Here is a 26250-nt window from a genome sequence, read left to right as displayed (position 1 = left end):
CTGCTGGGATGCATGCCTGGCCAGGCCCAGCTCCAGCCCCAGGGACTCTGTGACCCGATGCAGCAGGGCACCCGGGGCCCGGACTGCTTCCACTCACGCCCCGAGAGCAGCGTGTGGAGGCAGGCGCTGCCCTGCAGGACCGTCTGTGGTGGCCACGCAGCACGCCCCAGACCCAGAGGGAGAGTGCAAGCTGCTGTGAGGCGACTGCCACTCTGAGACTCCCCGCGCCCCCCACCCCCAGGGAGGGTGGAGACCGGTTTGCACGGCTGAAGCTCCAAAAGGACAAGCAGTAGCGGGAAACTTCTGGGCGTGGCTTTGGTTTGCAGTCTGTTTATTTTCATATATCTTCATTTTTTAGAGAGGGGAAGGGAGAGAGAGAGAAACATCCATGTGTGGTTGCCTCTTGTGCAACCCCCACTAAGGGCCCAGGCATGTGCCCTGACTGGGAATCGAACCAGCAACCCTTTGGTTCACAGACCAGGGCTCAATGCACTGAGCCACACCAGCCAAAGCCCGTGAAGGAAATAATTGGTAAATAATTTGAGTCTTCTACATAGATGATCACATCATCTACAGAGATGGTTTGATTTCTGTCCAATCTCTATGCTTTTGATCTTTTTCTTGCCTTACTGCATGTGCTAGGACTTCTAGTATGATATTGCAGGGCAGTGATGAGAAGGCACATTCTGGCCTTGTTCCCGAACATCTGGTAAATGTTCTTTATCCAGTTGCAGATCGTCTTCTGTTCCTAGTTGCTGAGACACACCCAGTGATCTGTCTAGTTTTAAGCTACTGACTTTATTCAGTAAAAGGTACTTCGGTTAACGCAACATAGACCAACCCGCCATGACTGGCCCAGGGAATATCTGGGCTCCGCTATCTGGCTGGGTTAGCTGAGGGAAATCGCAGTCTGGTCAGCACGGAGCCGTGAGACACTGGACGCACTGGTCCACGTGTCTGGAGGTGTGGTTCCGGGACAAAAGTCTCTGGGTGGCAAGACTTTCGGAGAGACCAGCTGACCACCAGCCCAGAACCACAGGAAAGGCCGGAGAAACTGGAGGGTGCAGGGTGCAGGGGCTGCTTTAACAGGGGCGAGCAGCAGCTATAGAGAAAGTGATGGGATCCAAGCCCTAAATTCTTAGCTCGAGACACAGCCTAAGGACCAGAGACTTCCTATGTCTCTGTAGGAAAACCTCTCACATCATTGCAGCTGCAGGACTGAGACTCGGGGAGCCCTCCCCAGCCCATCGGACAGGCCCATCAGCAGCAGGTGGCCCCAGCCCCACCGGCTCCTGCGCGGGAACGCCGGAGCCGAACTCGCCGAGTGTGGCCCCTTCGGGACGGAAATGAGGACACCGGGGAAACTCGGATGGCCCAGGGACCCCGGTGCCCAGCCTCTCAGGGGCTTGCGCTGAGACATCAGCCCCTCGCAGGGCCTGCCTGAGGGAGGGGCTTCCAGGGAGACGCTCCCCTTCTCGTCTCCAGACCAGCAGAGGCCGGCCCCACCCCTGGGCCTGGTGAAGAGGCTGCTTGTCTCCCCTCACCGAGTCCCGGAGGGTGGGTCAGGTCTGGAGTCCTACTCGAAGGGCCGCCGGGCTACAAGTGTCCCCCGTCTCACCCACAAGGCCGGGACCGCATTCTCACTCTTTGTCCCAAATGTCCTTCACTGTCTGTTGGGAATCATCGACTCAGGTGGCTGAAGCGTCCAGACATGAAACTCCACACCGCGCCCAGATCCCACCCTTCCCGTGCTGCCGACCCTCTGCACCCCGAGGCCTGCTCTCCTGCTCCGGGGTGGGGGTGGGGTGTCTCCACTGCCACCACCGTGCCAGGCGTGTCCGGGGCCCAGACACTGCGGGGTCACCAGACCTCCCACAACCACCTCTTTTGTCTGCCTGGTACTGCTAGTTCCGCAGAGAGATGGCAACCATCTCCCACTGTTCCGTGCGATCCCCGTGCCAGTAGCCTGCCCCCTGCCCGCGGCAGGGCTGGCCGTGACCTGAACCCCTTCCTGGGGCTCGGTGCCACCCCAGTGCACTGTGCAGTGACACAGCCCGTCGCACAACTGCAGTCCACCCCAAACAGTTCCAGTGCCCTCTTTATTGAAATGCCATCCACGTTACCACATAATCGGGGGGCTTTCCCACCCGTGTTCCACTGCCCCGGCCTTGGGCTCACTCCGCCGGCCCCCTCACCTCCATACACACCAGTTCCGTTCTTCCTCCACCCTCCGCCCTGCCTTCGCCCCGCCCCCGCCCGCTCCTCCTCTTTCTCAGCTCGCTCAACACTGCTCCCACCTTTCAGGGGCTGTCTTAGAATCCTTGCTGTGCACGTCTAACTTAAATTCTAGTTTTTGACCTTTTTACAAATAAGCAGAATCATTTGATCCCAGGCGCGCCCGCGGTCACTCCCAGTGATCCGAGCCACCAGCTCCACCTGGCGTTTGGGCACGTGCATTGGGTTTGGTCCCTCCAAGCGAGCTCTGGACCGGCACAGGCGTCAGCAAGGCCACTCCCATCCTGCTCCGGTGAACTCGGGAACCTACCCCTCACACTGCTCCCTCGCCCCTCACCCTGCAAACTTTGGGGTGCTTTCCAGCCCCACCAGAGAAGGCTGGAGCTGGGAAGTGGCTTGTCCCACACCTGGCCTAGGGTCCAGGCTCCTGCTCTCGATAACGTGCTTGTGCTTTTGCCTCTGCCACCTAGGCCCTATGAGCGTGAGGGCACGCACGCTGGGGGCCGGCCCAGCGCCCCGCTGGCGGCGCAGGCGCACGCGGTGCAGCCGCCCCTCAGGCCAGGCCAGCGCGCTGCAGGTCCTGGGGCAGCACGCGGCCCTTCTTGCGGGCCTTCTCCAGGCGCCGCTCGGCCTTGGCCACCTTCTTCTTGCGCAGGTTCTGGCGCCGCTGGTCCTGCCGCCGCTGCATCTTCTCCACCACCTGGGCCGTGCGCTTCTCCCACCGGCGCTGCCGCTGCGCCCGCCGCTTCTCCTTGCGCCGCAGGGCGGCCTGCAGCAGGCGCTCGTCGTCGCGGACGCGCACGCCTTCCGCCCGGTACAGCGCGGCCGTCCACTGCATCTTGCTCTCCAGCTCCCGCGCCTTGTCTGCGTCCTGCCCACGCAGCTCCTCCAGCTGGCTCTGCCGCGCCTGCAGCCGCTCCAGCAGCTGCCGGTAGTTCTTCCCGGTCAGCGGCGGCAGGTTGCCCTTGAGCCTCTGCCGCTTCTCCCGCCGGCGCTGTGCCTTGGTGGCCGGCGGCTCCTCGCTCACCTCCACCTGCAGGCGAGAGCGTGGCGCGAGTTACCATCTGCCCGCCCAAACCCTCGAACCCAGCGGCCCCGCGGGGGTCCCCCGCACCTTGTTGAACAACAGCCCCGGCTTTTCCCGGGCCTCCTTGCTGGGCGCCTCCGGTGGCGGCGCAGCAGCCTCCACGGCCTCCGCCGCCTTGGCTGCCTTTTCCCTGGCTCTCAGCTCCTTCCGCTTCCTCTTTTTCCGGTCCCGCTCCTGCTTCCGCCTCCGTCTTTTCTCCAGAGCGGTGGGGGACAGCTCCTCCGTGCTGCCCTGGAGGGGGAGGCTGCGCTCACTCGTTGGGTTCTCCCGACTCCGGGCGGCCTGGACCGTGCAATCCCGACGGGGCAGCGGCCACTCGCTCCTGGCCCTGGCCCCGGCCCCCGGCCCCCCGGTCTATCCCCACCTACCTGGCCCCGGGCCTCCCGTATCTTCTCATGCAGCCGCTGCCGCAGAACATCCAGGGCAAAGAAGGACTCAGGTTCTGTGGCTGGGTCACCTGCAGGAAGGAACCCGAGGGCTGAAAGGGGAGCCCCAGCGCCAACCTTTCAGTCCCTCCTGCGGCCCGGCCTCAGAGCCCAAGTCTCCGTGCACTGCTGCCACTCAGCCCCGCCCCCAGAGGCGGATCTGCAGGGCAGCCCCAGGAGCTTCTACGTGGCCTCCTCAGCCTGGACCGGCCCCCAGCACACCCCCAGGAACGGGGCATCCCTGTGTGTGGCACTAAAACGCTTCCAACAAGCCAAGCCAAACCCCTCTCCCATCTCTTCCCCTCGCACAGCCTGTGGGCCCCCCAATGACTCCGGTTTCTCGACGCCCCTTCAGGGACCTGAGGGCAGTGATGTTCTTCTGGCCCAGCTGCTGCAGGAGCTCCTCACCTGCAGGGGCCCCGGAAGGGCCCTCGGCCTTCTCCTCCGCAGCCGCTGCTGGCTTTCTAGCCCGGGAAGGGGCCTGAGATTTCTCCCCCAGGGCCTGGGCCTTGGGCTCCACAACCTTCTCCTCCCGCTCCCGGGATTTCTTCTGTGCCCTCTTCCTTTTCTTTCTCGGGGGCCCAGCAGCTTCTGAGCCTTCAGTTTTGCCTGCTGAAATACAAAATCAGACAGGGACGCTGTCCCAATCTGTGACCCACTCAACGGACAAGGGGTCCTGCCAGGGCTGTGATCTCAGGAGGCTGCCCAGAGCGAATCGGAGGCTCTGGTGACCCTCACCCACAGAGCTCAGAACCGTAACCTCCCTGAGAAAGCAGACTGGTCATGCACGTCAAAACCCCGATCAACGTCCCCACGCTGGACCCGGCAGTGTGCCGCGAGGCATCACCCCGCCTGCGCACGACACCTGTCCCGGGGGACAAACCACAGCACTGTTACACGGCCAACTGCTACGAAGCCACCGAGAGTAATTAGTTACACCGGCCCTGGCCGGTGTGGCTCGGCTGAGCTCCGTCCTGCAACGTGAAGGGTTGCCAGTTCGATTCCCAGTCAGGGCACATGCCTGGGCTGTGGTTTTGGTCCCACTTGGGGGGCGTGCAAGAGGCAACGGGTCCACGTTTCTCTCCCTCTCCTCCTCTCCCTTGCCCTCTCTCTCTAGAAATTAAAAAAAAATATTTTAAAATAATAACTACACAGGCTTCTGTTTTGAGAGCTAGAGAAAATGTTACGCAGCCTGAGAACTCAATTGTTTTGGTAAGTGAGACAAAGAATGAATGACAATACACAGACCTAAGTTATCACTGACTGACGAGAACACTGACTTTTCCTAATATTCTGTCATGAGTGTTTTCCTTGTGTAAAAAGAAAACTCGTCTGTCCTCTGCTAGCGCCACACCAGACGCCGCTGCTGTCCCCTCCCTCAGGCCCAAGCAGTACTTCCAGTCCCAGCTCCCAGCAGGACCCTTTCTGTTCAGCCTGTTGTCTACTTCCCCAGGGTGGCCTCGGCACCCCCGCCGCCGCGTGACCCCGGACAGGAGCACCTTCCTCCTGTCTTCTCGCCACACGCCCCATGCCACAGGCTCACCTCCTCCACACCCCGACCGTGCCCCCTGCCCGGTGGGCGGGTGCGGCTGAAGCCCTCGGAACCCCAGGCTGATGCCCCCGACAAGCAGGGAAAACCGGGGACTTCAAACACCACTTAACGTATTTCCTTTCAGTATTTTACACTCTCGTCTCACGCACACACATGTCTAGACCACCCGAAGGCTCTTGGGGTGCGGTATGGGGCAGGCACTGACTTCGCCGCGGCGGGGAGGGGTACCCCCTTCCAGACCCTCCCAGGCCCGGCCCTGGGCTGCGCGTTACCCGGCTTGCGCTGCCGCGGCTCCGGGGTGGGCCCCGAGCAGATTTTCCTGGCCAGGCTCTGCAGGTAGGCGTCCTTGGCGAGCAGAGAAGTCATGGCTGGAGGCGCGGGCGGGCTCACTCGAGGTCCCGCTCCGGGACAGGAGGGCCGGGACGCAGCGACCGAGGACGGGACTGGCACCCGCCCCCCAACTCACACCCGGTACCCAGCCCGCGCGACCCTAAACTACCGGGTCGCAGCGGAGGTAGCGCGCTCGCCGGAAGCACCACGTGCGCAGGCGCCGCCAGTTGAGCGCCGAGCCGCCAGCGCGCGGCGCTCGATTAGCTTGCCTGGCTCCACGGAAGAGGCCCGCGGGGCGGAGCACAAAGCCTTGTTGGCCGGGGGCGGAGCTGGGCCCGTGGGCGTGGCCTGGAGGCCGCGGGACCTCCCGTTTGAACAGGGGTCGGGCGGGTGTTGGCGGCTGCGCAGTCCCGGTCCCTGCGCCCTCCGCACAGTGCCCCGCACGCGGGAGGGCTCAGTGAGTAGGACCACAGAAATAGTTCGGTACTTGGGGGCTCGGACCCCACGTGGAAGCTGGCGAGGCCGCGGACGGCTCGGAAAGGGCTGCGCTTTAGCAAGAGCCGGGCGGGTCCCGAGCCCCGGGGCACAGGAGGCAAGAAAGGACCCGACTGTGCCCTCGTCGACTTTATGTTTCAGCGGTGACCGGCGATCAGGGGACCAGAGGAAGGAGCGGGATGAGGATGCTAAGGAGAAAGGGATGGGGCGGGGGCGCGGGGAAGGGGCCGGCGGGGGAGGCCCGGGCGGCGACTTCTGCTCTGGAGCGCAGACTCGCAGGCGGGGATTTCAGACAAGGCTTCTCCTTTATAAAAACTGCCCGGGGAAGGGATATGTCCCGCAGGCCGAGGCTGGGACCAACCACCGCACCTGTGACCCTGAACTCCTGGCGGTGACAGGCTCTGACACAACCCTGGACCCTTTGAGGGGCGCTTTGGAGTCGAAATGATGGACTGCCAGCCCACGCCAGGACAGGGGTCATCTGTCCTGGGTGCCCATCTCCAGGGAGGCCTTCCTGGACCCGGAGTGGGGGGCCGGCGGGGGCGGTTTGGTGTCGGCTGAGTGGCCACAGTCCAGGGAGAGAACACAGTCGCTGAGCTGAGTGCAGGTGTTGCTGATGGGCCTTCCTGATCTTGAGGGACCTTTTCTGTGCGAGCTGGCGGTGTTGGGGGGTGGGGGGTGGGTTGACAAGCTGATCTTCCCTCCTCCCCAAAACCTGTCTTCACGGGGCTTCGGGGGACCCAAACAGCAGGTCTTCCCCCTCCCAGCCTGGCTTCTCTCCGGGCCTCTAAACCACACCCCTTTTATCAACTCTCCCCCATCAGTGCCCCAGCTGGGGGCTCGAGTCCCGACTCCTGTGAGCCCCAGACCCGTGCTGGGGAACATGACACACAGCTTCACCTGCTGTGGATAGAATGGGGACGGGACGCCCCTCACCACCTTCCTTCCCTGGCTCAGGCAGGGTGGCTCCGAGCCCCCAGGCAGGCCTGGAAGCGGCCCTGCCTCCTGCCAGTCCCCAGCCCGGACCTGCGGCGAAACCCGTTGGCTTGCCCTTCGAAGTCTGTCTGGAGCTCCACCCCACCCTCTCCGACCGCCACCCCGGTTCTCTTCTGGATTGTAAGGTTATAAGTAAATGCAGTGCAAATAAAAGTTGACTAAAGCCCTGGCTGGTGTGGCTCAGTGGATTGTGTGTGTGCCTGTGAACAAAGGGTCGCAGTTCGATTCCCAGTCAGGGCACAGGTCTGGGTTGCGGGCCAGGTCCCCAGTAGGGGGCGCACGAGAGTCAACCACACATGGATGTTTTTCTCCCTTCCCCTCTCTCTGAAATAAAGTCTTAATTTTTAAAAAATTTGATCAAAAAAGATGTTTCGGGAACCGTTGGGGATATGAGAACATGTCATGCTACCCGGTGACATTGTGGGATAACTGGTCATTTGGGGCGTGATGCTGGCCTTGGCCGTGGGGAGTGTGGCTTTTCTCAGAGGAGGGGGCTGCCAAGTATCCAGGGCTGAGTGGCCCACAGCTGACGTTCGACTGCGTTCCTGTGAGGCCGAGCGGGCGAGGGTGCAGGCCGTGCAGGAGCTGCTCTGCGCGTGGGGGTCCTCGGGTGCCTCCACACTCTGTTTGCACCCCGGTTTCCCGGGGCGAGCACTCTCAGAATGGAAAGCTGGTGTAACAATGTGGAAAGGGCTGAGATGGACCCAAGTTTAGCCACACGGAGGCTGAGGGACCTTGACACGTGCACTTGGCCAAGGCCGGGGGACCGGAAGCCAGGGGTGCGCCTGCCCGCCCAGCTCAGCTGCCTGGGGCTCGGGCTGCAGAGGATGAGGGGCCGGTCAGCCACTCAGCCTTCAGAGGAAGGACCCCGCTCCCCACTGGGCATGAGGGCACCAGCCCAGGCGGGTGAAATGGGCCACGGGAGACCAGCTGTCGCTCAGTTTGAACCCAGCCACCTGATCTGGCCCACTCCTCCCACCTTCTCCCATCACACTTTGGTTGGTGGTGAGCCTTCTCTCCCTTGGTGCTTAAGCACAAGTTGTTCCCACAGTTCAAGGGCCTCAGGAGGAGAGTGCCACCCACCGTCTCCATGGAAACTTGCTGGGTGGGGGGAGCCGCTAGCCTCGCCCACCCAGCGACCTGGCTCCCACCTGTGCTTGGCCATGGGGGTCTTGGGACCTCAGATGGGTCGGCTTGTAGCCCTCCCTGTCCCTGAGCCTGGCTGTGGGCTGTCACCTCTTCCGAACACCAGGACGACAGGCTCCCTCCCGAGAGAGCACGGCAGGACTCGGGCGGGGTCGAAGGTGGCGGCCCTCCCCGCTTCCCAGGTGACCCTGGCATCGTGGCGCTGGGCTTTATGCGCCGTCCGGGTTACGTACTGATTCCTACCACTTTGCCTCCCAGCTCCAAGACCGTTTCCACCGACCCCTTCCGAGCCCGGGGCCCCCCCTCCCTGCAGTGCTGACGACAACAGACTCGGGTGCAGCGGGGTGCAGCGCGGACCAGGGGCACAGGTGCCTGGGCCTCGCAGCGTGCGAGCGGGCGGCGGTATCTGTCCGCTCACCAAACGCGGAGAATCGGGCCCCGGGCAGCTCTGGGAGCCCTGCGGGTGGGGCTGTGCGGCCGTGACCCCAGCATGACCGAGCCCCTGCCTGCCCGGAGCCCCCAAGGGCCGACCTGGCACCTGAGGCCGCCGGGGCAGAGTCCAGGAGCTCATTCCGACAGCAGCCCCCGGAGGCTCGGTGGAGCCCCGGAATGATCCGGTGTGAACGATGAAGAACCAGCCAAGGCACGAGGGCAGCGCTGTTTTCATTCAACTTTCTCGTACAAAGAATAAAAAATAACAGGAGCGTGTGTGCGCTCACCCGGAGCCCCTCCCCCACTGCGCGCGGCGGCTCCCGCCAGGCCCCCAATGCTGGGCGTCCTCTCTGCCCAGCTGGGAATCCCTCCGCAGGCCGGCTGCCCCGGACGCTTCCTCCGCCCAGCTGGCCGGGAAGGCGGTGCCCGGAGGTGGTCCGAGGGAGAGTGGGCGGGCTGTCCCGGGGCTGGCAAGGCCCCCAAGGCGGCCGGAGCAGCTGCCCAAGCAGCAGGAGCCAAGGCTGAGAAGCGAGGCTGCGGCGGCAGCAGGCGGGGGGCGGGCCGGGGCGGCTCAGGCGTGCTCCGAGGGGCCGGGGACGCCGGCATGGGAGTGGGCCACGGTGGCGGCCTGCAGGGGCCCCGCGCCGGGCTCCGGGGACGCCAGCAGAGGGGCCGAGAGGCCGTCCGCGGGGTCCGAGTCGTGGTCCGGCCTCCAGTAAGCTTCGCACAGAGGCAGATCGTGAGCTTCGCAAAGACTCGAGCTTTTCCGCCACCAGAGACCCGGGGAGGCAGGAGCAGGCCGGGCGGGAGCGGGGGAGGGGGAGCGAGACAGAAGCCGCAGTAAGAAAACAGACAGCGCCCCACACCCGCCTCTCCCCTCTGTGCGGGAGGTGGGGGGTCTGCCAGCAGGCCTCCCCCTGCACGGGGCCTTCGGCACCCTAAGGGGCGGGGCCCTGCAGCACCGGCTGGCGCAGGCCTGCGACCCCAGCAGGTCCCTCCACTGACCTGGCAGGTGTGTGTCCTGTGGCTGTCCTAGCCCCTGCTGCCACCCCCCCCCCCCCCCCCCAGCCCCACCCCGGCTTCGGCCGCCCTCCTCTGGCCGAGAGCGGCCAGCCGCACCGCGGTGGCAGCCAGCACCCGAGGCTCACTGCGGTCTCTCTCGGTTCCTACAATTCCCACGGGCCGTGGGGGGCAGAGACCTGTCTTACTTTCTTATCTCCCGGCCTGAGCCCGGACCAGGTGTCAGGAACAGAGACCCCGTGTTCTGTCCTGTGCCACGGCACCAGCGGTGCTGCTATCCACGGGCCCCCTGATCAGCCGCTGCTCACCACCCACCAACGTGCTGCTGCTGCTGGGGGACCGGGGGCAAGGACCCGCACAGCCGGCCCGCGCTCGTCTCCCTGGCGGCCTCCCGCGGCCTGCCCTGCCCCTGGCTCCCGCCCTCGGTGCCCCGTCTCAGAAACCCTCGCGGTCTCGGAGCGGTGGTCTGAGGACAGCGGAGAGTGGGAGGCGGACAGAGAGCAGATCACGAGGGGAAGCGGGCGAGCAAGCGTGGCGGCGGGCGAGCAGGCGAGCGGTGGGGGGGGGACTTGGCCTCCTGAGGCCCAGGGACGTGGGGGCCGCCCGGCCAGCCCAGACCACTGTGGGCGCACCAGAGAGGGGCGGGCAGAGGGCGGGACGCCTGGCACACAGGCCCTGGTGAGTGGCCTCGGGCAGGTCCCCTCCCCTTTGCCCTGGACCTCGAGAGGCGGGTGGTCCTGTCCCTGCTCAGGCCAGAGACCCGGCCCCTGGGGTCACAGAGACAAACATGGGGGGGCGAAGGGTTGCCGCAACACCAGCGGGGCTGTGAGTGATGTCCCCAGCAGGGTCTCTGGTCCCCAGCGGAATCTGAAACCCTCCGAGGGACCTGCCCCCGGAGGGACCCGTCCCCTGAGAGGTGTGTTAGGAGGCGCTTGCCAGGTCTGCTGGCCTGGCGGGCATCAGGGACCACAGGTGGCCCCAGACTGCTCTGGAGAAGTCTAGAACCACTCCAGCCGTGCAGGGACATGGTGTCCCTTCCCGGAGAGGCTGAGATGGGCAGGGACCGCGAGGGGGGGCGCTGGACCCAAGCCCCAGACCACAGGGCACGCTGGGGCCGGGCACCCGAGCCCCCATCCCAGAGTGGCGCCCGCGAGGCGCACAGGAAGGCACCGCAGGAGGACGGCCTGGAGCTGGCGCAGAGCCCAGCCTGGACTTCCCAAGCCACTGGGGACGGAGGGGCAAGGCCCCCGGTCTCTAGCCTCAGTTTCCCCCATGTGAGTTACGCCTGGACTGAGACGTCTCACTTGAGTGGCCCTCTCACTCGAAGGCCTCAGGTTCAGGGATCCAAGTGGCCCCTGAGGGCTGGGGAGATGGGCCGCTCCCCCTGCGGTATCCTGGGGCCCAGAGTGGCCAGGCAGGGCGGGGGGGGGGGGGCTCTAGCCCAAGGACAAGGCCGAGCTGAATGGGAACCAGGGGGCCTCAGCTCCCTGGGCCTGGCTTCAGGGCCATCCTCTGCTTGGGCTTCTTCCTGCTCCTTCCCAGGCGCCCCACCCCCACGGGGGGCACTCGCCTCCCTGCGCTTCCTGGACACAGTCCGGGGGCCAACAGGAGCGAGCCCGGCCTTGGCTGGGAGGGTTGATGAAATACCGATTAAACAGCTAAAAGGACCAGACAGTTCAAAACCAGGCAGCCGGCCCCCCCGGGCAGGAACGCAGGCTCTGGCCCTCCCGGCCCTGGAAGTCCTGAGGTTCTCTTCCCGGGGCCCGGCAGGCGGCGGCGAGTGTCTGCTGCGCACCAGGCGCTCTGCCTGGACACGGGCTCGGGCTGTGCGGCCGCCGCGGCCGCCGCAGCCGCCGCAGCCGCGGCGACCAGGCAGGCAGGGGCTGGAACACCGGGGCCGTCGGGAAGCCGGCCGGACCCGCATCCGCAGCCCGGGCGCGGCCCTATTTGTACCTGGACGAGTAATACTCCTCCTCCAGCTCATACAGGTCGATGGCAACCTCGTCCCGCAGGGTGACGAGCTTCCGGTCACACTCGTCCTGCAGGGTGCGCAGCTGGAAGTCGCACTGGTCGATGGCCTTGTTCACCGAGGGGAAGTCGTTCAGGATGAGGAACTGCTTGAGGTCGGACACGAGCTTCATCAGGGACTCACCGGCGCGGACCTGCAGGTGGGCGAGGGTGTGACGGCGTCCGGCCCCCAGGGGCCTGACTCTGGCCAAGCAGCGGCCTGGTCTCCTCACGGGCAACGAACGTGGGGCGGCGGCCCCGACCTCCAGGGTGAGAAGGGATGGGGCGGGGGGTGAGTCTCGGCGGGGCAGGGTCCTGGCCCCCCAGACCCCTCCGGCTTGGCCTCTGGCCCCGGCCGGGAGGCACTGAGCTCCAGCCCCATGAGTGACTCGAGCCCCCAGCCCACAGATGGAACTGCTGTCGCGCCAAACCGCCTGCCCTTCCTCTGGGCAACCCGCCCGCCCGCTGGGGGGGCGCCTTCCAAACCTTTTCTTACGTGCTTTCACGAGTGGGCACATGCTTATGCAAATAATGGGCACACTTGTCCTGTGACATCACAAGGGACCAAAATGCACATCCAGCTGCACTCGGAGATTTGCATTTATACTCACAACAAGTCTCGGGAAACTTTCTTGTGGACAAGGGACAACGGGCAACCTGCCTTGAAGCCGTGCCCGCTGCCGCCCCTCCCACGCTGGCATGGACGCCCCTGCACCCCGGGGCCGGGTGTCTCCTAAGAAGCGGTTTGCATCCCACCCAGGAGACACAGTGGGGACCCCGAGGCGCTGGCACCCAGGGTAGGCCTTCCCCCTGGTGACTTACGATGTTGGCGGCTCGCACGTGCATCTCGTAATTGTCCTGCTCGCCCTGAGTGGCCCTGGACACCTGCGTCTCATCCTCAATCTGGAGGACAAAGGAGGGAGTCTAAGACTGGCAGGCGCCGGCCCGCCGGCCCGCTGGTCCCCGCCATCCCCATCCTGCCTGTCCTGCCGTCCCCGGTGGGCACTGCGACCCAGACCTGGGGTGACGCTCCCCTCCCCCCTCATTGTTCTAAGATGAGAACAGCACCTTTGCCCGGACAGACGGGTGCCAGCGGGCATTGATCGCTGCGCCAGGCGCAGGGAGGCCCCAGGCAAGGTCAAGTCTTTCAGGGACGGGGAGCCCTGTGCAGTACAGACCAGCATCACGAGCAGCGTGGGCGCTCGGTGATGAGCAATGGGGTGACACCCTTTGTTAAGGGACCGTTTACTGAGCAATTCCCAGGTATCAAGCCCTTGACCCTCGTGACCTCACAGAGTCCCCCTGGAAGCCTGGGTGGGCTGAGCCCAGGCTGGGACAGCCCGGGGAGCTGTGCGTGTCTCGGGGTGAATGCAGGAGCCGGAGCCCATCCTGTCTGAGGGGCAGACTGTGAACTGCCCCCACCCGCCCACCTGGACAGGGCCTCTCGGGGGGCCGTGTGCGCGCACAGCAGCGTCAGGGCACCCCGAGTGGTGGGGAGCCGGACCTCCTGCGTCCCAGTCCTGGCTCTGCCGGTTACAGCAGAAGAGCCTCAGGCAGGTTCCTAAGTCTGAGCCCCGGTTTCCTCCTCTGAAAACGGAGAGGGCGGGGGGACTTGCTTTAAGGAGCCTTGTGAAAATTATGAGTCAATAACCCCCCCCACCGCAGCCTGACATGTCGTGAACCCTGAGGTCTCACTAGCTCCTCCCACCCTCATTAGTCCTCCAGCAGGGCCTCCGAGTCTGCCACGGTCTCGTGAGGGTCCAGCCCACGGAGCCTGGCGCTGACCACTTGCCCACATGCAGCAGTAGCTGCCACGTCTGGGTCCGGGCCAGGCCCGGAGGGGGCCGCGTAGAGCGCCCAGCCAGTCCTCCCCCCAGGGTCATGTGACTCGGCAAACCAGAGCCCTGGGAAGTCGAGTCCCTGTCCAAACCCGTTGGTGGTGAGTGGTGCTGGGTGTTTAACCTGGCCGTTCTGCTTATTGACTTGAGACAGAAAGGAAGAGAGAGGGAGAGAAACATCGATTTGTTGTTCCACGAATTCACACAATCACTGGTAGATTCTCGTCCGGGCCCCGACTGGGGATGGGACCTGCATCCCTGGCGAATTGGGAGGGCACTCTGACAACTGAGCTACCCCGTCGGGCCAGAACCTGTCAGTGTAACTCGAGTTCCCTACAGAGGCCGTGCGGTGACCTGGCATTGGCTGGTTTATCTGGTCACCTGTTTGCTCTAGTCCACCCCCAGCTGCTCCCCGGCTGCTCTCCCCGCAGGGACAAGGGCCACCAGCCCGCACCGGGCCCTCAGGGACACCCTGGGCCAGAGCAGACCCCTCCCTCGGCGGCACTGTCCGAGGCGCAGGACGGGCCGCCCGCGCACCTTGGCGGTCTTGATGATCTCCGTGAAGTTGTCCATGATGGACTTGATGTCGTCCTTGAGCCGCTTGTTGTAGGACTGAAGCAGCGTCTCCTTGCTCTGCGGCAGGGCCCTCTGCTGGGCCATGGCGGGCGCCGGTCAGGGCAGGGAGCGGAGGCCCCGGGCCGCAGTCAGCACCTGGGAGGAGGAGTGTGATGCGAGTGGGGCCAGCCGCCGCCGCCCACCCTCCGTGCCCCCGAGAACGTGCACATCTCGGGGTCCCCTCTCCGCCGAACTCGTCCAATCCCTGGCCCACAGGGGCGCCACGGGACCTCACGCCATCTCCCGGGGAAAGCCCACGACACCCTGCCCGCGTCCGGCCCACGCGCATTCGCAAGAGGCCTGCGGGGACCCCTGGAGGCGCTTCCTCGGGTCCACCCCTGCCCCACCTCTCCACAGACAGGCCCCTCCAACTCCGCACTGGGCGCCCCGCTGCAGGCGGGTCGCCCGGAGCGCCGACCGCCTGGTCGCTCCGGGCTCTGGCCCGGACCACCCTCCCGCCCGGCGCTCCAGCGCTCCGCCCGGGGCTCGGGGCCCGGCCGAACGACCGCACTGGCGGCCGCGGAGCCCTTCTGGGGAACATTCCACGGCGACTCCGCCCTACGACATCCATATCTGCACCTTGTCCGCAGACCCCGGGCCCGGCCGGCACCTGGCCGGGATGGGGGAAGGTATGAACGAGCTCCCCTCGGGCAGTCCCAGCTCGCAGGAGCCTGTCCGCACCCGGAGCGTCCCGCCGCCGTCTCCACGCCCCTTGCGACTCACAGACCCTACTCCGGCTTCCCGCACCGCCCCCGACCCGAGGGCGGACGAAAGGAGTCCTGTCACTTTAAATCCGAAATCCCGCGCAGTCTCCAGGTCTCGCGATCTCCGAGCTAGCATACAAATTTCCCACAATCCCCTTTCCTTTCTCTCTCCTCCCGTCGTCCAAGATGGTGAGTCTCCTCGCGAGTCCGTGTGCCGGCGCTGGGTTTGGGTTCTATCCGCCGCCATCCTCCTTCGGACTCGGCTGCGCGGGAGTCCCTCTGCCGTCTGGCGCGAGGGGAGCCCCGCGGGGCTCGGCCCAGAGGCGTTGGGCCGAGGGAGAAGGAACTGGCGAGCCCAGCGCCGCACTGCGGGGCTTGGCGCTGATGCGGCCCGGAGCCGGGCCCCGGGCCCTCGGGGAGGGGGGCTGGGCGTGCTGCTGCTGCGTCTGGGGGCGCGGCGCCCCGGGCCCGGGCCGCCCCGGCTCGTGCAGATGATGTGAGCGAATATTTGCTATCTGAGCGGCCGTGCGGACCTCCCTGACCACCAAGATCGCTGATGCACGAGCGGGGCCGGGCGCGCGCGGTGGGGCGGGGGGGACCCCGGCCCGGGGGGACTTGGGGGGCGGGCGGGCGGGTGACCCGGCCTCTCCTCCCGCGCAGCCGAAGGGGAAGAAGGCCAAGGGGAAGAAGGTGGCGCCGGCCCCTGCGGTCGTGAAGAAGCAGGAGGCCAAGAAGGTGGTGAACCCGCTGTTCGAGAAGAGGCCCAAGAATTTCGGCATCGGTGCGCGCGGGGGCCCGGCGGGGGGCGGGGCGGGGCGTCTGGGTCCTGGGGACGTGGGCATCGCGGCCCCCGGGGACCCCGACGTTTGTTCTCTGCGAGACGTGGGGGCGCCTTGACCTGCGCCGCCGCCGGGGCGCCGCCCCTCCAGGCGGCCGAGCGTGGCGTGCGCCCCGGGTTAGCTCAGCGCCGCGCTCCCCCCCGCAGGACAGGACATCCAGCCCAAACGGGACCTCACCCGCTTCGTCAAGTGGCCGCGCTACATCCGGCTGCAGCGGCAGCGGGCGATCCTCTACAAGCGCCTGAAGGTGCCCCCGGCCATCAACCAGTTCACGCAGGCCCTGGACCGCCAGACAGGTGGGCGCGGGGGAGGGGCCGGGGCGGGGGGCGGGGAGGCTTCTGGCCCCGCGGGCGGCGGGCGTTTGGCAGCAGACTGGTCACTGAGGGTCAGGTTGCTGCATCGTCCCCAGAACCTGGCCGTAGCCAAATCTGGAAGATTACACACTCGTCCTGAGATTTCTTTCTTTTGAATGCTTATTTCCGAGGGGAGGGAGAGAGAGAAATGTGGTTGGTTGCTGCTCTCGTGAGCCCCGACCGGGAATCGAAGCAGCGACCTCCTGCTGTGTGGGGCGCTGCCCGCCCCGCTGAGCCCCCCCCCCGCCCCCCCTGCAGGGCTGTCAGGGCAGTTTTCCAAGTGCGGCTCCCACCCAGGACAGGGACCTAGTGCGAGTCGCTGTTAGGGACGGGGGTCCGGGCCGCGCTGCGGGCCTGAGCCCGTGGTGGTTTGCAGCCACGCAGCTGCTCAAGCTGGCGCTCAAGTACCGGCCGGAGACGAAGCAGGAGAAGCAGCAGCGGCTGCTGGCCCGTGCCGAGAAGAAGGCGGCCGGCAAAGGGGACGTGCCCACCAAGAGGCCCCCCGTCCTCCGAGCAGGTGAGGGGCGTCGGGAGGGCGTGCGGCCCCCTCTGGAGCCCCTGTGGTGAGTGGCTGTCCGGTGGCCGCCGGCCCCGCCCTCACGCAGACCCCGTCTCCCGCCGCAGGGGTGAACACGGTCACCACCCTGGTGGAGAACAAGAAGGCCCAGCTGGTCGTGATGGCGCACGACGTGGACCCCATCGAGGTGCGTGGGCCCGGGCGGGGCCGGCACCCTGAGGCCGGGGCGGGGCGACGGCCGTGCCCGCAAGGACGGGAGCCCGCGGGCCCGTGGCTCTTGCGATGATGTGACTTTCTCACTGAATTAAGCCTTGAAGTGCGAGTACATGAGCTTTTTAACCCTGAGCAACCGCCACCCCGCTCGCCCGAGAGTCGCGGCCGCTGCTGCTGCTGCTCAGGGCGCGCACTCAGCCGACGCTGTCTTCCAGCTGGTGGTCTTCCTGCCCGCCCTGTGCCGGAAGATGGGGGTCCCCTACTGCATCATCAAGGGGAAGGCCCGGCTGGGCCGTCTGGTCCACAGGAAGACCTGCACCACCGTCGCCTTCACGCAGGTGAACTCGTAAGTGCGCTGCGCTGCCCGGCACCCACCCTCCCCCTTTCCTCATGCGAGACCCTGCCCTGCGGGGTAAGGGGGAACACACCCGTCTGGGCCTTTGCCAGTGATGCTTGTGAATTTCTTCAGCTGAACAAACCGTGTGGTCACATCGAGTCTGAGGCGAAAGGCTTGTGTTTGGGGCTTGAGGGGCGGCTGTCCTGCTCGGGGCGGGGGGCAGTGGGCAGTGGGCAGCGGGCAGGGGCTGGGAGGCGGGGACCCACCGGCTGCCCTGTCTGCTCAGGGAGGACAAAGGCGCCCTGGCCAAGCTGGTGGAAGCCGTCCGGACCAACTACAACGACCGATATGACGAGGTAGGGCGGCCCGCGGGACAGTGCCCTAGCTTTGGGGAGGTGGGGGTGCCGGACTGGGCTAACGGGGTCCCCTCCTGTCCTTGCAGATCCGCCGCCACTGGGGCGGCAACGTGCTGGGCCCCAAGTCAGTGGCTCGCATTGCCAAGCTGGAGAAGGCCAAGGCGAAGGAACTGGCCACCAAGCTGGGCTGAGTGGGCACTGTGGTTTCTGTACATAAAAGTAATAAAGACTCCTTCGACCCCGTTCTCAGGCGTGTGGTGTGGCAGTGACTGACCTTCAGGCTGGTGGTGGGGGGGGCCAGTGAGCCCACCCTCAGACCAGGGCCCCTATGCGTCAGCACCAGTCAGAACAGCTGGGCGGCCTTGCACACGTCGTCTCGGTGCTGTGCGGTGGCACTGGGCGCTGTGACCGGGGCCTGGCTGTTATCCCCCAGAGTGTCCGCTCGTCCGGTTAAGAAGGAAGGCAGGGTGTGGGTAGCAGCCAGGGGTTTATTCATATGACTGTGTGGCCAGCATGAGACTGGACCCCCTGAACTCGGGGTGCCCGTCCGATAGTGTCACGTGCCCCGAGTCCCACGCAGGAACTTCTTTGCCCACAGGTAGGACGTGGCCGCACAGAGTCCGTACCTGGAGTGGGTGGAGAGGTGTCCAGTGAGGGCTCCGAAGGGGAGGGCCCGAGCCCAGCAGGGGCGGGGGGTCGGGTTGGGACTCACCATGTGATGATGTACTGCATGTGCTCGTTGCGCAGGGTGACCCGGGTCTGCCCTCCGATGGGCCCCCCGGGCACTGTGCTCTCTGCGGGGACGGGACACGGGGCTCAGTCTCCCGTCACTGCCACCCGGCCCGCTGTCCCTCACAGCCTTCCTAGCTCGCTCTCCCCCGACCTGCTGGTGTCCGCAACCTACTTCCAGTCACTTCAGGGGGGCCCTCTGCCTGCTCCTGGCCCGACCCCAGGGCCGCCCCATCCTCCCCTGCCCCCAGCACACTACACCGCAGAGGGGCCCTGACTCCCGCTACCGGGGCTGGGCTGGGCTGGGCACGACCTACTGAAGTCCGCGTCGATGAAGATGGGCTCTGTGCCCGTGAACTTGGCCATGGCCTCCAGGTCCCGGTAGTGCCAGTGGTTCCTTTCTGGACTGTTCTCGGGGACGAAAGGCTTCCTGGTCTCTGCCAGCCGCACTATCCCAGTGAGCTCCACGTCCCCCTCGACCTAAGTGGAAGTGGCGGCCGTTTGTCCTTGGGGTGCATGGCACACAGGAGGGTGGCCCCCAAGAGCCCCGCTCCCCTGAGGAAGAGGTCACACCCCTACCTGGCCTTTCTGCCGCGTGTCGGGGTTCACCTTCTTCCGAGGGACGAACCCTCTGTTGACCAGGATGGTGACCCTGGCGTGACGAGAGCGTGCAGTGTGCTGTGGGGGGGGGTTTGCGGGAAGTCCACCCCCGACACCAGCCCCAGCGCCCTCGGGAGCAGCTCTGGGGCGGGGTTGGGGTGCTGCAAGCTGGGCTCCTTGGGGACAGGCTGGGCCAGGGCCTCGGGCCCCCATGGGCCGTCGGACAGCGCCCTTGCATCTTCACTGGGGAGAGCCACCAACCCTCCCTGGAGTGGGAGGCCCCCCCATTTCCTCGTGCCCCCCCCCCCATATACACACTGCAGCAGGAAGCCAGGGGTCCAGCCCCCAGGGCCTGGGCTGAGGCAGCCACACCCCCCTGAACTTGGACTGGAGCAGCCTCCTCGTGCACCTGCCTCCACTCTCCCCTCCCAACCAGGGGGCCCAGGGGCCCCTCCCGGCCTCCGCCCAGGGAGCGGTGGGACGGGGGCCCCGGGTTGCATCTGTGCGCGGGCACTGGGGAAGCAGCTGCTCTGCCAGGGTGCCCCTCGAGGCTCCTCCCACCTCTGCCCTCCCGGGCTGGCCTCCCTGCACGCTCCAAGCACCGCCCCACCGTCCCTCAGCGTGCGGCCCTGGGGACCGTTCACTGCGCCCCCGCCAAGGGCTCTGCGTGCGTAGGGGCTGCATGGCAGCCAGTCGGGGAACAACTGGGCTGCCAGGGCCGGATTCCAACGTTCAGACCCTGCGAGCAGTCAAGCCTCTGCGGGCATCTTGGTTCCCCAGTCTTCCCCGGGCTGGGGGTGGAGAGGAGGGGAGGAACCACCCTCTTGGCGCCTGCTCACCCCAGGTCGCTGCAGTGGAAAGGCGTGACGACGTGGGCGCCGCTCTGGACCGAGGAGGAGAGCTGGCCGGCTGCCCGGGCCTCCCGGGCTGGGTCCACCAGGGTCCGGGGCATCAAGTACAGCTCCTTGGAGTGGTCAAAGTGCCCGCGGACCCTCACGGGCCTGTACTCCAGGTTCTGCAGCTCCATCGGGCTGCAGGGGAGAGGGAGGCAGGTGGGGCTGAGGCTGGGCCGGTCCCGGAGGAGGGAGACACACCCTTTTCTCCTGGGGCGACAAGCCACGCAGCCCCCCGGCCTGAGGGGTGATGTAGGAGATGCGCAGGCACAGAGGGGACACGCGGGGGGAGTGCCCACCGGCGGGGAGGCCGACCCATGTGCTGTGGAGCGGAACAGACCGCACTACCGAACCGTCCACATTCACCAGAGAAGCTGCTACACATGGGGACTCCCACTCGGACTCGGCCGGCCTCCTGTGCGGGCCAGCAGCCCGTCTGCACGCACCAGCCTGTCCCCGGGGATGACAGCTTTGTGGGACCCAGCTGCGGCTAGGACAGGGCGTGGAAGTGAGGGGAGAGGGCAGGAGCCCCGTTTCGGGCACTGGTTCAGAACCCCACTCCAGCCCCGACGTGGCGGAGCCGGCTCCCCCCCCCCCCCGCCCCGACTAGCTCGGAATGCCTGCTGTGAGTGCTGCCCGCACTGTGGGGGACCCCTCAGGGACCACAGGCCTGAGGTCAGGGTGAGACCCGGGATGACAGGCGCCCCCACGTCCTTCAGGCAACATCCTGGGCGGGGGCGGGGGGGCGCATGTCAGCAAGAAGCCCAGCAGGACCCTTGATCTTGAGCGCTCCCCTCTGAGGGCTGGGACGGTGAGCAGAAGCCAGGCTCCCCGAGGACCCCCAGCAAGGCCAGCCCCCGGCTGGCGGCCCCACTCACTCTGCGGGCAGAGGGACAGGCTCGGCCATGACCCTAGACTCGAGCTCTTCGATCAGCTTCAGCTTCCACTTCCGACGCTGGACCTAGGGACACAGAGCAGAAGCCCAAGCACGCGGCAGCAGGGCGAGGGCTCCAGCCGCGAGAGCGGGAGGCCGGTCTGTACCTGCCACGTCCCCAGGCCGAAGGCCGTCACTGGGATGAGGAGCAGGAACCACTGGAGGAAGGAGTCATCTTCCGCTTTGGTGGCAGGCGCTTCTGCGGCCGAACTGCCACACCTGCCCGGCCTCCAGGCCGGCCCTGAGGGGTTCACAACAGGGGCTCTGGGTCAGGAGGCCCTGGGGACGCCGCCAACACTGTCCGGGAGCATGGGGCACAGGAGGAGGGGGCCGCCCGGCCCCGGGCCTGGCGCGGGGCTCTCGGTGGGTGTTGACTGACTGAAGGAGACCCAGGGCTCAGTCCTGGCTTGGCCACCAACCATGACCCTGGGTAATTAGGTCACGCCCCGCCCCATGCCTCTGACGCAGGAGCACGCGGAGAGGTACTCTACTGGGTAAAGCAAACCAGCATTGGCTGCTGCGGTTTGAATAAACAGAAACGTGATGTAAGCTCAGGACAGGGCTTGACTGGACTCTTCTAACGGTCCTGCCCCTCCCCTCCCCCGCCCCCAAATTACACGAGAAAGTGCATTTGGAGTCACGGAGGCACGAGAAGTGAGCCAGCTGGGCTGCGTGGGCCCAGAAGACAAGGTGCAGAGGCCAGAGGCAGAAGAAGGGTGCTTGGAGCTCAGAGGGGGGCAGGCCGCGGTACGGTGCGGTGCCCGCGGGGGGCGGAGAAGACGGGCCGGCGCGGTGCTGGCACTCTGGAGGGAAGGAAGGAGTGCCAGCTTTGCCGTCTCGTCGCTCGGACATTCAGAGATGGTGCGTACACAGAAAGCACATTTAAGCTCTCGGAGTCAGGTCCCATCGCAAGACAGCGACATGGCCCCCTGGCGTGAAAAGCAGGTCTGGGGCAGGCAGGCCAGCGGAGCACCGGTGGGCGCGCACGCGCGCTCTGCCCCGTCCAGTCAGCCTCTGCTGTCGCCCGGTGGCCGCGTGCGAGCTGCCCCGATGGGACCTGCTTTCCTTTAGGCCCCGGACACTTGGGTTCCGTCCTGAGGCCCCGGACACCTGGGGCCCCTCCTGAGGCCAGTGACACGTGGGTTAGTTAACGTCTCTGGCACCGAGGCTGGTAAAGGCGATCAGAGCTTTTCTGAGCACCCAAAGGCCGTGCACCGTGCACCGTGGAGCGCAGGGCAGCTTTCCCCAGGTGACCACCTGAACAAGTCCTCACCTGCGCGCAGGGGCACCGCGAGGACGCTCCTCCAGGCAGAGCGGGCGGGGGCCTGCGGAGACGCGAGGGGCGGGTGAGCTCCCCAGCCCGGGGGGTCGGACCACCCCCCGGCCGCCCGGCCTCCCAGCCTCCCAGCGCCCGCCCCACGCAGCACCTGCCCCAGCCGCCACACCGCCATCGCCCCGCGGAGGGTTCCCGGGTCCGGCGGCATTTGCTTCCGGGGCACCGCCAAGCCCCGCCCCCGGCCGGCCCACGTGGTTCGAGCTCCGCCGGCCGCCCAGCCATGGATGAGCTGCCCGCCGACGTGCGAGCCTTCCTGCGCGAGCACCCGAGCCTGCGGCTGCAGCCGGGCGCCTGTAAGGTGCGCGGGGCCGGAGTCCCCGACCTCCCCCAGGACCCCGGCCCCGGCCGGTCCCGGGGCCCCCTGACCGCCCCGCCTCCCGCCCGCCCGCAGGTGAGATGTGCTCTGACCGGCCACGAGCTACCCTGCCGCCTGCCCGAGCTCCGGGTCTACACCAGCGGCAGGAAGTACCGGCGGCTGGCCCGCGCCTCCCCGGCCTTCGACTACGCCGCCTTCGAGCCGCACGTCGTGCCCAGCACCAAGAACCCGTACGTGGGGCGCGGCGGGGCGCGGCGGGGCCGACAGGCGTAGCCCGGGGCTGGTCGTGGTCCGGTGCTGGACTCGAGACCCCCGGGCCTGTGTGGAGCTCTCGAGCTCAGGTTCGCGTGTTTACGCAGAAGCAGAGCTTTGATTTAGCTGAGAGTGTGTGCTCGGCAGAAATGGTCAAAAGGGAGAGGGGCGGCAGCACGCCCCTTTCTGGAGAACTCGAACGCGGAGTCCTCGCGCGATCCCGCGGCAGAGCCGGCGAAGGCTGGCCACGTGTCGGGCAAACGGCGAGGCCGCGGTCCGTGTGGGTTGGTGGTTCTTCTCGGAGCTTTCCAGAACCCCGATGCCCAGCCCTCGTCTCGGACACCCACACACCCTTACACACCCCCATCAGCTTCTCGGGGGGGGGGGTTCTGAGAGGCAGCCCCTGGGGCGAGCTGGCGTCTGCACCTCTCGTGACCTGACCTGCAAACCGAGGTCCCCCTTGCCCCTTAGGCGCCAGCTGTTCTGCAGACTCACCCTGCGGCACATCAACAAGTCCCCCGAGCACGTGCTGAGGCACACGCAGGGCCGGCGCTACCAGAAAGCTCTGCGTAAATGTAAGTGACGTGGGCGCACAGCGCACCTGAGCCACGGAGATCTGGGCGCGTGCCTGCTGTCACCCGGGACGAGTGCCCCCAGAGGGAGGAAGGGGCGCCCGGGTCCTCGGGGGGATGCGCCGGTCCCGCACAGTGGGGAGAGGTGCAGGGTAGGCAGCGGGCTCCCTCCTCAGTTAGTGCGGCCGCAGATCCTGGGACTTGTAGGGAAACGACGCCGGTTTCACCTTCGGCTGATTGACTGTAGAGATGCGTGCCTGGGGCAGCTCATCAGTGTTACAGGGAAACCACGTTGTTGGCCAGCCCGTGGTGGACGCTGCCAGGGGCCAGCGCCGGGACCGGCAGGCCCCGCCGGACTCGGGAGGCCTGGGAAAGGCTCTCGGAGGCCTCACGGTGGGCCGGGGCGGCGGGAGGTGCAGAGTGGGAGAGGACGGCGTCCGGGGCACAGACGCTACGGTGGGAGCTTCTGAAGGACGAGCCTTCCTTGCGCCGCCCTGCACGGTGGGTGGAAGGGGGCGTGGCGAGAGCATGGCTGGTCCTGGAGCATGCGCAGTCAGGGTGCGCTGACAGCGTGCAAGCCCGGAGCTGCGGGCCAGGGCGTCTCAGCATCGCTGTTCCCGAGGATCCCGGAGGAAGACGCCTCGGGTGGCAGGGCGGCCCTCCGGGTGACGATGGTGGCCGTGGTTCCCAGCTGGGTGGCCAGGTGTTGGCAGGGAAGGTGGGAAGGCGTGGTCGGGTCTCAGCTGCTCGTGGGCAGGATTGCTGGCCGAGGGGTGAGCGGCAGGGACAAAGCGACGGAGCCCCAGGTCCCAGCTCGAGAACCGGCAGGTGCCAGCGGGGTCAGGGTCATAGGCTTTCAGGGAGAGTTGGGAGGTGTCGGGGTGCGAGGCTGCTGGTGCAGAACACTCACATCCAGGTGGCATTTGCACCCAGGGAGCCAGGTGAGAAGGGACAAGGTAGGGCCGGCGCTCGGGGGAGGAGCCAGCCGTCTCGGGCCGGGGGGAGGGGATTCAGGGAGTAAGGGGGGGGACTCTTAGCAAACGTTAGCCAAGGGGGGGTGAAGCCCACCAGCTGCGTGGTGGTGGGGGGTGCAGAGCCAGGCTAGAGTCGTGCGGTGGGCTTCAGCCCGGGAACAGGGGAGGGGCCGGGGAGGGGCGGTCAGGCTGGTTTGATGACGGGAGGACTGGACCAGGAGGTCGGAGGCGCCGCTGCTTCCGGTGGAGGGTAAGGCCTGTCTCCACTGGTGGGCAGGCGGGGAGGAGGCTCCCGGTCTACACCAGTGTCTGGGGGCCTGCGGAGCCCCTCGCCGTGGGCAGGGAGGAGTTGGGAGCCGGACTGGTTCCCCGTCGGCGAGGGACAGCTCCAAGGCTGACCCCTGGGGCCGAGACCGGAGGAAGAGGCTCCGCGTGGCAGTGCGGGCACCCGGCCGAGGGCACCGAGGAGACGCCACACTGGGTTCCGGTGGCCTGAGAGGAAGAAGGGGTGAGGGGTGGGAGGCCGGAGGTGGGTAGGCGTATGCAGGGACCCCAGCAGGGCTCGTCCGCGCCGTGAGTGATGGTGGGACCCGGGGGGGGGGCGATGAGAGCCAGGACCAGGTCACCACCTGTCCCCAGGGGAGACACACTGCCCTGCAGAGGCTGCCTGCATCCTCGGTGCAGGCGGGCAGTGGGGCCGCAGCAAGGTTTTCCCAAGGGAGCCCCCACCAGGGCGGGCAGCGGAGGTGCCAGCTTCCACGGAGCCACGGTGCCTTCGAGGGGCCGCCGCCTCTGGGTCAGGGGCCCGACCCCGTGCAGCTGGGCGCCCTCCCGCCCGGAGCAGGGTGCCCCAGGCCCAGGAGACCTGTCCCATCGTCTTGCCCCTCGGCCGCGCCCCTGCTGGCCCCTCCTGTCCTGGGAGGAACTGAGCGGGTGGCGTCCCCTGTCACCTCGGACGTGTCCCTGGGGGTGGGGCCCAGGGGCAGTGTGCCGCCCTGTCGCGCAGACGAGGAGTGCCAGGAGCGGGGTGTGGAGTTCGTGCCCGCCTGCCTCCTGCACAAGAGGAGGAGGAGGGAAGACCAGGCGGACGGTGACGGGCCGCCCCACCCGAGCGCGGCCTTCTGGGCGCCCGAGTCCAGCGATGACGACGGCGCGGCCCCGCGTGGCAGCGACGACAGCGACGACAGCATGACAGACCTGTACCCAGGTGAGCGGAACGTGCCCCCTCCCCTCCGGCTAGCTGTTGGGTGGGTTCAGGTCGTGTTCGGGTCACGGCCGTCCCGTCCGTTTGCAGCAGCGAACGGGCTCTGGCCTGTGCCCCCCACCCGCTCGGCCCCCCCAGCCCCGACCCTCACTTCCGCCCCCCCAACCTGGTCCCTCGCAGCCGAGCTGTTTGCCAGGAAGCACCCGGGAGGGACGGAGCGCGGGGACGACCCCGACGGCGGCGTTGTGTCAGACGAGGGCGAGCGGCCGAGGCGACAGGGGGACTCGCAGGAGGCGGGGGCGGCCCGGGAGCCCGCCCCCCGGCGCCAGAGGGTGAGGGCGGAGCAGGGCTGTGCCCGGCGGGGGCGCACCCCGCGGACACCTCCTCCGTGAGCCCCAGCCTGAGCCCCAGCCGGGCTGCTCGCGGGTGCCCGCCCGCGTGGAACAGGCTCCCCGCTCTGCGGGGCGGCTGTCGGGGTGCGGCAGGCACGGGGGGGGGGGGGGAGGGGCTGGCAAGACACTGAGCCCCGGGTGGGTGGGCCGAACGGGGCTGGGGGAAGCCAGGTCTCTGCGGCTCAGCAGGCGGGGGAGGCCCTGCGCCTCGGGACTGACCGGAGCTCCGCCCCCACCAGACGCAGCTGAGCGCGTCGAAGAAGTGGAGAAGCCGCCACCGCCGGCCGAAGCGCTTCAGCTCCTTTAAGCAGTCGGGCTGACGGACAGTCGCCGGAGAGACGGAGACGACGGGCGGGGGCGTCCCCAGAGGTGGGGCGGCGCGTGGAGGTCCGCTTCCGGCGGCCGCCGCCTGTCCTCTGCACGGCCGGTGCCCCAGGCTTCGTCCACCCGCTTCCCGTCGGCTGCCCCCAGGACGCAGCAAGGACCCAGGGGAGCACCCCGTCCGGATGAGGCCCCAGCGCTCCTCCCTGCGGCACCGGGAGAGCCCGGGA

At 67.1% G+C, this 26250-nt stretch overlaps 5 protein-coding genes and 2 non-coding genes across 9 annotated transcripts; 4 read left to right on the top strand and 3 right to left on the bottom strand.

The window, feature by feature from the left end:
- Window positions 1-2080: 2080 nt before the first annotated feature.
- SURF6 (surfeit 6) lies at window positions 2081-5842 on the bottom strand. Its single transcript, XM_045846081.1, has 5 exons — window positions 5572-5842; window positions 4156-4359; window positions 3691-3779; window positions 3350-3553; window positions 2081-3268 (listed from the first exon to the last, which is right to left on the bottom strand). The coding sequence occupies exons 1-5, from the start codon at window positions 5663-5665 to the stop codon at window positions 2789-2791; spliced, it is 1071 nt and encodes a 356-aa protein (XP_045702037.1). The 5' UTR covers window positions 5666-5842; the 3' UTR covers window positions 2081-2788.
- A 3070-nt stretch (window positions 5843-8912) lies between these two features.
- On the bottom strand, window positions 8913-14947 carry MED22 (mediator complex subunit 22). Of its 2 annotated transcripts, none has more exons than XM_045846089.1 (5): window positions 14758-14947; window positions 14101-14274; window positions 12548-12628; window positions 11672-11880; window positions 8913-9459 (listed from the first exon to the last, which is right to left on the bottom strand). In XM_045846089.1, the coding sequence occupies exons 2-5, from the start codon at window positions 14221-14223 to the stop codon at window positions 9270-9272; spliced, it is 603 nt and encodes a 200-aa protein (XP_045702045.1). In that variant the 5' UTR covers window positions 14224-14274; window positions 14758-14947; the 3' UTR covers window positions 8913-9269. The 2 variants fall into 2 exon arrangements, with proteins under 2 accessions (XP_045702045.1, XP_045702046.1); XM_045846090.1 differs by lacking the exon at window positions 14758-14947 and adding an exon at window positions 14526-14683.
- An 83-nt stretch (window positions 14948-15030) lies between these two features.
- Window positions 15031-17742, top strand: RPL7A (ribosomal protein L7a). Its single transcript, XM_045846086.1, has 8 exons — window positions 15031-15071; window positions 15543-15663; window positions 15868-16017; window positions 16451-16591; window positions 16699-16778; window positions 17020-17150; window positions 17428-17497; window positions 17584-17742. The coding sequence occupies exons 1-8, from the start codon at window positions 15069-15071 to the stop codon at window positions 17686-17688; spliced, it is 801 nt and encodes a 266-aa protein (XP_045702042.1). The 5' UTR covers window positions 15031-15068; the 3' UTR covers window positions 17689-17742.
- LOC123823615 lies at window positions 15369-15443 on the top strand. The gene has a single exon (XR_006786552.1). It is a non-coding gene; the product is annotated as a small nucleolar RNA SNORD24 (small nucleolar RNA).
- On the top strand, window positions 16869-16941 carry LOC123823613. The gene has a single exon (XR_006786551.1). It is a non-coding gene; the product is annotated as a small nucleolar RNA SNORD36 (small nucleolar RNA).
- A 225-nt stretch (window positions 17743-17967) lies between the features above and the next one.
- LOC123823391 (surfeit locus protein 1) lies at window positions 17968-22147 on the bottom strand. Of its 2 annotated transcripts, none has more exons than XM_045846083.1 (9): window positions 22081-22147; window positions 21927-21978; window positions 20761-20894; window positions 20598-20680; window positions 19666-19857; window positions 18806-18878; window positions 18540-18706; window positions 18210-18291; window positions 17968-18123 (listed from the first exon to the last, which is right to left on the bottom strand). In XM_045846083.1, exons 1-9 carry the CDS (start codon window positions 22135-22137, stop codon window positions 17986-17988), a joined length of 978 nt encoding a protein of 325 aa, XP_045702039.1. In that variant the 5' UTR covers window positions 22138-22147; the 3' UTR covers window positions 17968-17985. The 2 variants fall into 2 exon arrangements, with proteins under 2 accessions (XP_045702039.1, XP_045702038.1); XM_045846082.1 differs by having other exon boundaries at window positions 18544-18706; window positions 22081-22142.
- SURF2 (surfeit 2) lies at window positions 22134-26142 on the top strand. The gene is made up of 6 exons (XM_045846087.1): window positions 22134-22287; window positions 22381-22535; window positions 23029-23132; window positions 25110-25310; window positions 25488-25639; window positions 25939-26142. The coding sequence occupies exons 1-6, from the start codon at window positions 22210-22212 to the stop codon at window positions 26017-26019; spliced, it is 771 nt and encodes a 256-aa protein (XP_045702043.1). The 5' UTR covers window positions 22134-22209; the 3' UTR covers window positions 26020-26142.
- The last annotated feature ends 108 nt before the right edge of the window (window positions 26143-26250 follow it).

The sequence above is a fragment of the Phyllostomus hastatus genome, unplaced genomic scaffold, assembly GCF_019186645.2.
Source record: "Phyllostomus hastatus isolate PE091 unplaced genomic scaffold, TTU_PhHast_1.1 phas_contig_495, whole genome shotgun sequence".
Lineage (NCBI taxonomy): Eukaryota > Metazoa > Chordata > Mammalia > Chiroptera > Phyllostomidae > Phyllostomus > Phyllostomus hastatus.
Note: the sequence above shows the minus strand (reverse complement) of the source record. Positions and strands in the feature narration are given on the sequence as shown.